Source organism: Copadichromis virginalis, linkage group LG8 (assembly GCF_057382275.1).
Source record: "Copadichromis virginalis isolate Kocher_CV1m ecotype Utaka linkage group LG8, C_Virginalis_male_GT1.1, whole genome shotgun sequence".
In the NCBI taxonomy this organism is placed as follows: Eukaryota; Metazoa; Chordata; class Actinopteri; order Cichliformes; family Cichlidae; genus Copadichromis; species Copadichromis virginalis.
Window position 1 is genome coordinate 29,477,810 of NC_140625.1, and position 10,339 is coordinate 29,488,148.

Consider the following 10,339-nt stretch of genomic DNA (forward strand, 5'->3'; position numbering starts at 1 on the left):
TTGTAATGAAATTAACATACAGAAATTAAAAGTGCAAAAGATAAGCTAACGATAAGCTAATTTATATATCTAGAAAAATAAATGTTAACATAAATAAATGTTAAATGCCAGAAGACATTTTTAAACAGACTTCTTTCCTGCGAAAAACACTTTTGACCTATGGTTCTATTTATTTCTTTTTTTAGAAGCCATAAAATTCTTTTTAGAGTTAGAAAAGTTTTGTATCTAATTTGTGGATACAAAACTTTAAAGGAAATATCACGAGGTTGGTTACAAAGTACTCCTGTCAGGTACAATGAATTTTAATTTTCTCAGTGAAGTCCCACGCTGTGACAGGATTCATAAATCTGCAGGTTTCCCCACAGCTGTGATTTTTTTTAAATCTCGTGGTCGCTGCGGTGACCTGGGATAAAGGTGCCCGAGCGGATGCCTGCTCAGAAAACGCAGGAGACACGTCAACAAATCTTCCCCCCAAAAAGAAGTCAAGGAGAGTGGACGCCCTGTTGGAGTCCGTGTCTGTGACACATTCATGCATCAGGTCCGGACAGACATGCAAACATCGCGTCTGTGTTCGGAAGTCGATTCCGCGCAGGCCTGGTTCGTCTGAAAGGAGCCCACAGTTTGTTTTAAAGAAGAGGATAGCCGCTGACAGCATGGACGAAGTGGATTATCTGCAGCAGTACGCCGCTGACAGCCTGCCGTTTGAAGAAAAACCAGAGATCAAACCGCTCGGACTCCATCAGCTGCAGGATGCTGATATTAACCGAGCCGATGGTGAGAATAATCTCAGATTTTATTTGGAGAAAACCGCTAACTAGCTGCTAGCTCGCCGTAGGGCTGGATAAATTTGGTTTTAATCTAAGATGTTTGATATGAAGACACAATCAGGTCCTTAACGGGTCTTTAAAATGATTTAAAAACAGCCTGAGATGGATAGCAACCGATATTACACAGTGTCGTTTATTTATTGAACAAAAATCTGAACCCAAATGAAGAAACAGTTTGTGGACAACTAAATGCACTCCATGATTCAGCCGCTGCAAAACCACCTTTAGCAGAAATAACTTGAAGTCGCTGTTGTGTGACTTCGGAGGAATTTTTGGCCCACTCTCCTTCAGGGCATTGCTTCAGCTCATTGAGGTTTGCGGCATTCATGTATGCACAGCTCTCTCTTAAGGTCCCGCCGCAGCATTTCAGTCAGTCTGAAGTCTGGACTTTGATCGGCCATTGCAACATGTCCATTCTTCCCTTTTTCAGCCTGTCTGTTGCAGATTTTCTGCTGTGCTTGGCATCGTTGTCCTGTTGCATGACCCAGTTTACACCAAGCTTTAGCTGTCAGACAGATGGCCTCACATTTGACTCCTGGCTGCAGCCTACTAAGCAGTAAGGATGTGCCCAGTTTTTCATGCATTGCTTCTGTGCATGCATAAAGAGTCTGTAGTGTGGGGTGTTTATTACCAAGAACATTAAATAAGCCAAATAATTATAGTTGGTTCTCACAACAAGAGAAAGTGATAACAGTGTCAAACCTGAATATAATACATTTAAATGAGCAACAGGCTCAAAGTATCACTTCTGTGATGTGCAGCTGTTGCATGAGAAATACGTTTTTTGCCATGTTTTGCTCTGTTGACTTATTTGCAGTGCTAGGGTGGCCTATACACAGGTGTGTGGTGTCGATGCATCGTTACAGGGACCCCAAATATCAATATTTTATGAAATTAATTAAAATACTTGTTAAACATGCATTAAATTGGCTCAACTGAAAAACCATCCAACACTGGACCCTTAACTTGACAGATCTACCTCGTACTTCAGGGTAAGCTAATCGTTCAGTCACATGAGTACAAATTAGACAGCAACCTCCTTACATCTACAAAAATAGTGATTGTGTTTTGTATTTTTCACATTCTGCATATTCTGGTTGCCCAGAGCTTGAAGTTGTTGCACTCATGACCACTTTTGGTTCCAAGGTCACGGGTAGTCTGATTGGAGGAAACCTTTCTGCAAACAGTTGCAGTCTGACTTGGACTTGAGTCCACAGACGTGTGATTCTTGACAATTTATTACATGCAATTGCATATAATTGCCAACCTGACTCCATTTAGCTGCAGACTAATTAATAATTGAAGCGAGATAAACTTTGTCTTATTAGATAAAACTGATATTGACGAAGTTTAACTTTGGCGACATCATTTGCAGTTAAAAAAGGCGATGAATTGAAATATGTTGTTGCAGTACTCGGCATATCGCAAAATATAAAAAATTCAAATGTTGTTTTATTGTGAAAATACAGCATTGTGGAGTGTCTGCTGGTGATTGCCACATCTACTTATTTCTGTTAATATTTTGATATTCTTTCTATATACCTACCACGTGTTCCTCTTGCATCTCTGACTGACATGACTATAAGTCTTCTCAAGCCGGCTAACATACAGAAATCCAGGTTATGCAGAACTTGTTTTATAATACGCCTGACTGTATTCACAGCTTAAACATATCAGGGCATAATAAAAACCCGTGTGCTCCTTAGCAGGTGTTCAGTCTATGTCTGACGTGAACAGCAACACGTGACGTAGTCCACAGTTTCAGAAACTTAGCCTACATGTAGAAGCACTATGTGGAAAAACTGCCTCCACAGCAGTTGCGACGTAGCATCCAGGAGTCAAACGTGAGGTCACCTGTCTAACAGCTGAAGTTTGGCCTGAACTGGGTTATATAACAGGACAGTGATTCCAAGCACAGCAGCAAATCTGCAACAGACTGGCTGGAAAAGGGGGCAGAAAGGTGTTGCAATGGCCTAGTTGAAGTCCAGGCTTCAGCTTGATTGAAATGATGTGGTGGGACCTTAAGAGAGCTGTGCATAAATGAATTCCTGCAAACCTCAATGATCTGAAGCAACACAGTAAAGAGGAGTGGGCGAGAATTCCTCCACAACAGTGGGAGCCTGATAAAGTCATACAGAACATGATTACTTAAAGTTAGCGCTGCCATACATGCTTCTACGAGCACAGGCTTTTATCGGGTTGTTAAACCAACACAGGGTTTGGCAAACCAGCCACGAACATGTTCACATAATGGAGCCTTTGTGTGCCGTGCATGACAAAACGCAAACGCAGACATGTCTACAGCAGAGCAGCGCATTTCACAAAGAGCAAACTAACATTAGAAAATGGAAGAAGAGGTTGAACACGTAATACACCTCACACACACTGTGTGTAGCATTAAAAAGCACTGTTCATAGTGAGTACACGTTAGTGTGCTGTGGGTTTGTAAGATCTTTAAAGTTATATTCAGTCTGTTTAACGCCTTTTATTCTGAAGCAATGTGTCAAATACGAACCATAAGTCGTAGGAGGCCATAAGTCAAATATGAGCCCATTTGTGTGATGGCTTAAAGCTTGGCTGAAACTGGGTCATGTGGTAGGACAAAAGAAAATCTGCAGTGGAATGGCTGTTGCAATGGTTTAGTCAAAGTCCGTGTGTGTCTGCAGCAAAGCAGAGTATTTCACAATGAAGAGCAAACTGTAGTATTAGGGAAAAAGTAGGAAGAGGTTAGATGCAACACAGATCACAGTGTGTAAGTGTGATGGGAAAAGCACAGTTATTAATCTGTGCATGCTTTGCGTGGTCACCAGTTCTGGAAAAAAAATTGTATACATTCAACAGCTGAGAGGAAAGCTGGCAAAAATGCTGACCGTGCAAGTTATTAGACTCATTAGTATCTCAGTCGAGTCCGGACTTGCTGAAGACTCTCCTCTTTAGGCTGCAGAGTCCGTGCTTTCATAAAGGAATCGCAAGTTTCGGTCCATCTGACCACAGAACAGTTTTCCACTTTGCTTCCGTCCAGTTTAAAGAGAAGACTTTGGCCTTTCTGGGTCCTGTTCACATGTGCCTCCTTCTTTACATGATGGAGCTTTGACCTGCATGTGCGGATGGCACCGTGAGCTGTGTTCAGACAGTGATTTCTTGAAGTGTTCCTGAGCTCATGCACTGACTTCCATGACAAAATTTCCTTTTAATTCAGTGCCGCCTGAGGGCATGAAGATTACGAGCACCCAATATAGATTTTCAGACTCTCCGTTGTGCACAGAGATGTTCAAATTCTCCAAAATTTTACATTCTTCTAAAAAAAAAAGTTCCAAAGTTTGCAGCTTAGTAAACCTCTGCCCATCTTTACTTCTGAAAAACTCTGCTTCTCTAAGATGTTCTTTTTATAACCAATCATGTTACTAACCTGCTCCCACTGGGTTACAAAAAAGAAATATGGTTGAATTATGTTTCTTATTTGCATTTTACATAACATTCAAACCTTTTTGAAATTAAGTTTTTAAAATTTCAAGAAATAAAAGTTCTATGTTAGGGTTAGATCACCATATTGAGTCTTATAGAAGAATTAATTAGATTTAAAGTTTAAAGAAAAATAAGAAACTATATTTCTTTGGTCATCAGGGAAAAACAAAGCTTAAGTTGGTTTTACAATCTTTAGACAGGTCCATCTGAGATCATCTGTTCATCTGAGAAACAGCACTGTTTTCCAGTTGGTGGTGGTTTTGTATGTCCCATATCTTGACCGTAACCTTCTGTGGAGGTTAGGTTTGCAGTAATTTTTATGTAACCTGGTACAAAGTTAGCTTGTAGTTCAGACTTTGTTGTAGAAAAATAAGTCTTGGCAGACTAGCCGTGTGGAGCAAACTGGAGCTTCTCATTGTTTAAACCACCATGTCAGAAGATGTAGATCTATGTTTGTGGAACAGATGTTACTCAGCTTCAGATTGCCCTGAATTAAGCAGAGAAAATGACTGAAATTACTGAAAGTGGCACAGGATCTCTCTGATGCATTTCTTTTAAAACCTGGAAGGATATAGTGGTGAACAATCTTCTCCAAAAAATCTTGAATGATCGTGACAGGAGATGACTGAAGCGTTTGAAGTCAGATTGAGGAAAAAAAAAAAATCAACAGTGGAACTCTCGGCTGTGTTTTAATAGTTAAATAGCATTTCCACATGCACAATGGAAAGAGTATTCAAGGGATGGGGACTAAACAGCTGCTGAGCTTTAAGAAAACCACTAAAAAGGGCTTCAGTTTGGTAGAGAGCATACTGATTGAAAAAGGTCATGTGGTCTAAGTCCAGATTTACCTGATCCTGAGTGATGGCTGCATCTGGTGGTGAAGAGAGGCTGATTAGTTGATGCACCTGTCATCGGCCCTTCTACTATATGCAACCAGCTGGGCAGTGTTAAGGTCTAAGCTTGCTTTAGTGGGTTAGTTCAGAAACAATGTGTTCAAACACTAAGGTCACCTGACTACCTAAATATTCTGAATGACCTTGTCATCGTTGAATGTTTTTGTTCCCTAATTGAATGTGCATGTTTAAAAACGACAGTGCCAGGGACCATGAAACGCCATCTTTACACATGCAAGTAAAGGTATAATTTGCAAAAAAACCCCAGCTGCTACTATTGTTCTAGCAAGATATTAACTCATGGTTTTTAATATAAGATAGACAATGATCATTACATTACAGTAATGTTTATAATTACTAAAACAGTATTAAATGATCCTCACCCATAGAAATGTGTATACTTGTAAATGTGATGTGTATTTTTAGTTGAATAACTGGTGACTGGTAAATCTTGATATACTCTATTCCTAACATCATACTTTGCTGTGCAGTATAATTGGACCAGTTTGTCTGGCTCACACTCTGGGCACCACTAGCTCACTTGGAACAGTTGATGGATGCAGTCTGAATACATAAACTGTCGACTTATCGTGAGCTGGAAGTAATGGCTGGTTATTGGACCCGTACAGTGTGTGTAGAGGAATTGCAGGATCTGGCTGCCCGGAGAGACTGATTAAGGCTACGTACACGGGTATTTTTAAAACGCAGATTTTTCTGTGCGTTTGCACCTTTCGTCCTCACGTAAACGGTGTTTTCGGTAACTGAAAACGGAGATTTTTAAAAACGCCTGCTAGGGTGGATATTTTTGAAAACTTCGTTTTTGCGTTTACGTGTGGACGAGGAAAACTGAGAAAATGCAGCGTCAAAGGTGTGCGCATTTTTTGACGTCACACTGTGCGCCACGTTATTGTTTCGGTGAAATGAATTTCTACAATGGCGGACTTAAACAAAATACTGTTACTGTTAATTTTACTCTCTGCAGTGTTTAAATGCTGACATACACACAGTTACTGTCCCTCCACACTTACCACTCAGTTCTGCTTCTATGCCCCAGCTTTGTTTACTTTTTCCCACCGAGGCTTCTAGACTTCTGATTGGCCAACATTTCTACACAGTTAGGAATATATCGCCACCTGTTGCTTTTACATGTTCCTAGTAGTGTTTTCCTTTAATTTTGCGTTTACGTGTGGATGGGATTTTTAAAAAAACAACAACAAAAAAACGGAAAATCTCCATTTTCAAAAATACCCTTGTGCGTGTGGACGTAGCCTAAAACTCAGTGAATACGTGGTGTGAGTTAAAACGCACTACAAGGATTTCAAACTGCTGAGGATGAGTGTCGGTGTATTTCAAATCGGTTATCGATGTAAACGTGTTTCATTGTTGCCTGCAGATATTCAGCAACTTGTGGTGATCAAAGAAGAGGCTCCATGGGACCAGCATTACTCGGAACACCTCTACATAAAGACGGAGCAGGAGGAACTGCTGGCCAGTCAGGAGGGAGAGCATCTTAATGGGTTCGAGGAGACTGAAATCACCGGGTTTCCATTCAATATTCTAGTAAAGAGTGAAGATGATGAAGAGAAACCTCATTTTTCACAGCTTCATAAAAGCCAAACTAAAGACTGCATGGCGGCTGAGCCTCCAAGCAGCAGCTTGACTAAATGGATTAAGATAGAAACTTACGGAGAGGACGGTAGATCACTAGAACTAGCCAGGAAACCTGATCCCAGTACTCATTTACAAACAAATATTGTTAAAGGGGCTTCTGACTCTTCAGAGACGGAGGTCAGTGATGAGGATTGGCAGGGCCCGTTGTCAGATTCTGGACCTGAAACTGAAGACAGTGAAAATGGAAAGCTCGAGTCGGGCGTTCCTAGTGAGGCGGGACATAACACTCCGAAAAAAAACTTTAGCTGCTCTGCGTGCGGTAAACATTTTGTCTACAAGCAGTCTCTTAAGAGGCACATCAGACGTAATTCAGAAAATGGTTCTTCAGGCTGTTTGGATAACATGAAATGTTTTAAACGGAAGCAAAGCATAGACTCGCACATCAAAATTTACACGGGAGAGAAACCGTTTGGCTGTGGGTTCTGTGGCAAAAGAGTTAAGTACCTGTACAATCTTAAATCACACATGAGGGTCCACACGGGAGAAAAGTTATTTGGCTGTGACATTTGTGGAAAAAGGTTTACGCATCACCAGAATCTGAAGACTCATGTGACAATCCATTCAGGGGAGAAACCGTTTGTGTGCGATATTTGTGGCAAAAGAGCAAGGCATCAGAATAATCTAAAGATACACATGATAGCCCACACAGGAGAAAAACCGTTTGGGTGCGACGACTGCGGTAAAAGATTTAAACGGAAGACTCATCTGACGACGCACATGACCGTCCACACGGCAGAAAAGCCATTCGGCTGCGACGTGTGTGGCAAAAGATTTAACCGCAAATCCCACCTTAGGACGCACATGATCGTTCACACTGGGGAGAAACCGTACGGTTGCGATGTTTGTGGCAAGAAATTTAACCGAAAAACGCACCTGGAGTCTCACATCACGGTTCACACAGGAGAGAAACCGTTTGGTTGCGCCATTTGTGATCAAGGATTTACTCAGCAGGGAAGTTTAAATCGACACATGAGATTTCACTTGGGGTAGAAACGTGGTCACAGTCACGGAGTTTGGTCTGAAAGGGTCAAAGTGTCGCTGAAAGCCACAGCAGAGGCTCTGACTTGCAAGAATTATTGCTCTCTTCATCTGTGTCTACAGTTTCGAGACTCTTTTTGTTTTTGTGATTAATCTTGACATTCTTGACATTTTTATGTTACAAGTTAAGAATTGTGGCAGCACGGTGGCGCAGCAGTTACCACAGTGCTGCCCCACAGAAAGAAGCTCCTGGATTTGAACCCATCTGCCCCTTCTGGGGCACCCTGTGTGGATGCCCTTGGACTTCCTCAGGGTACCCCAGCTTTGTGCCACAGTCAGAGGACATGCTTGTTAGATAAATGGGTAACTCTAAATTTGCCTTAACTGTGAATGAGTGTGTCTGGTTGTCTGGACAGGCCCTGTACCCCTCTGTGGGAGCTGTTAGGGCTCCAGCCCCACAACCCTGCACTGGATTGGCAAGAGCAGTTAAAGTGATCGGCTGTAATGACATCATTTATGGATTCGGTCATCTCCTGCGTTGGATGAGGCTCTGGTCTCTTTATCGTCCTGCAGTGCTTTTTGTTTGTTTGTTTTGTAGGTGTCCCAAAACTATTTACTGGCCATTCTTGGCCCCTGCTTCATGAAACACGACTTTAAATAAAACTTTAAAAAAACCTGTGGCTCACAGTGTCCCGGAGCCCGCAGAAGACTCTCTTTTGAGCTGATGTAAGACTTCAGTGTGGAGCATTAATAAGTATTCTGTTGTTGTGGATGGTTTGTCTCTTCCTGCCATATGATGGCATTTGTCTCTGCCTGTCAGGGACATTCAGCACGAACTGTTACTGTGAGCAGCCAAACAAACGCTGTCTACGCTGGGAGAATTTGGATTATTGTTAACTCTGAGGTGCCTCCGATTTTGTTTGCTTTCTCTGAGCATTTGGAGCGAAATGCCGACTGAAGTCAGACTCATCAAGCGGATGGTTTACAAGGTGCAGCGCTCCACCAGCTGGAAAGCTTAAGGCAGTCAACAAAGTTTGACCACAAAATTAATTCTGTTTTGTACGTTTGTCTCCTAATCATGTCTCCAGCTGTCACAGCTGCACTGATTCAGCACTTGTATCTCCTAATCCAGCCGTTATTTTTCATTTATTCATCATTATTTATAATTATTAATCTTTTTTTTTATTATTTTGATTAACCTAATGATCATTGGAGAAAAATGTTTCCCTCTGTGCCGATTTTGTTTGAGATAATTGACTGAAGCATTTTGTGTGTTATGAATTTGGGAGAACATTCATGGCTCATTCATGGATCTATAATCCTGAAAATTTCAATAATTTCCTAAATGATGATCAAAACTAAATGTAACATTTTGGCTGAAGATGATGAATTGAAAAATATTAATTTAATGTTTGTATTTATTGGATTCCTTAATTGAATTTAGGTGAAAGTTACCTAATTAGTATTTGAAATTATTTTTAGGGGAAAATTTACACTTAAAAAAAAAAGAGATAATGAAGGATTTATTTTTTAATTAATTTTGAGTTTGAACCAACATGTAGCGTCATTAGTAGCCTTGCACTTTACGTTTTTTCCACATTTTCAGCCTCAAGCTTTGAGTTTTGACTTGATCACCACTTTGGTTTGTCCAGCAGATGGCAACAGTGTGACAAAAAAAGAGATGCAAGGCTGGCACTCTGTTTGCTGTTGTATACTTGTGTTGTTCATGCATCTTTAGTTATTAATCAAGTCAAGACAATAGCTTGTTTATTATAAATTTGAAAGAATGACAGTGTTACATTAAAGTGTGTAAATGAAAATAAACCCTTTTCCCACCAAGTCCAGTGTTGGTTTCATTTTCTCGATTGTTGAACTTGTTGAGAAAACCGAGATGAAGCTAAGCTCCTGTTGTGCAAAGCATTTGATAAGAAATGCAGCAGTGTGCATTTACAGCGTGTTTAAAAACAGATTCTAATCTTTGCACACAAAATGATTCATAACTGGTTCTTTGTCTTTGCCTTCCAAGATTAATTTTTCTCAGTCCAAACCTGTTAGTTTCTTAGACACTGATTTGGTAACGAGCATCCTCGCACTCCTTCAGTATCTGTTCTGTCCTCCTGCTCTCTCGCACGCTCTGTCCTAACATGACGTGACATCAGAAATCATCTTCATGACTCACATATTAGCAGCTTCTCAAATTATTACACAAGCCACTGTTAATGCATGGCTGCCAAATAGAGAGAGAGAGACACACACCTGTGTTATTGATGTCGTGCTCCGTGAGTGAAGCATCAACTTTCTTCATCCGTGGCTGAAAATCCTCTAACGCTCTGTGATTAACACGTTTTCCTTTCTGTTTATTCTGTGCAGAAACCAAAGTGCAAAGAGGACGCGTCACAGTTTCAGAGAGGGATTGTAAAAGCAGGTGGTTCCTGTATTTCTCTGCCGTGCACCGTAAATAAGGACATTTTCCAAAATATTACAATATTACTTTAATTTTCTTTC

The 10,339-nt window shown here is 40.8% G+C and overlaps 1 protein-coding gene across 1 annotated transcript; it reads left to right on the forward strand.

The window, feature by feature from the left end:
• The first annotated feature begins 414 nt into the window (after window positions 1-414).
• Window positions 415-9,131, forward strand: LOC146703691 (uncharacterized). The gene is made up of 2 exons (XM_085467052.1): window positions 415-774; window positions 6,579-9,131. The coding sequence occupies exons 1-2, from the start codon at window positions 654-656 to the stop codon at window positions 7,844-7,846; spliced, it is 1,389 nt and encodes a 462-aa protein (XP_085323178.1). The 5' UTR covers window positions 415-653; the 3' UTR covers window positions 7,847-9,131.
• Window positions 9,132-10,339: the final 1,208 nt, after the last annotated feature.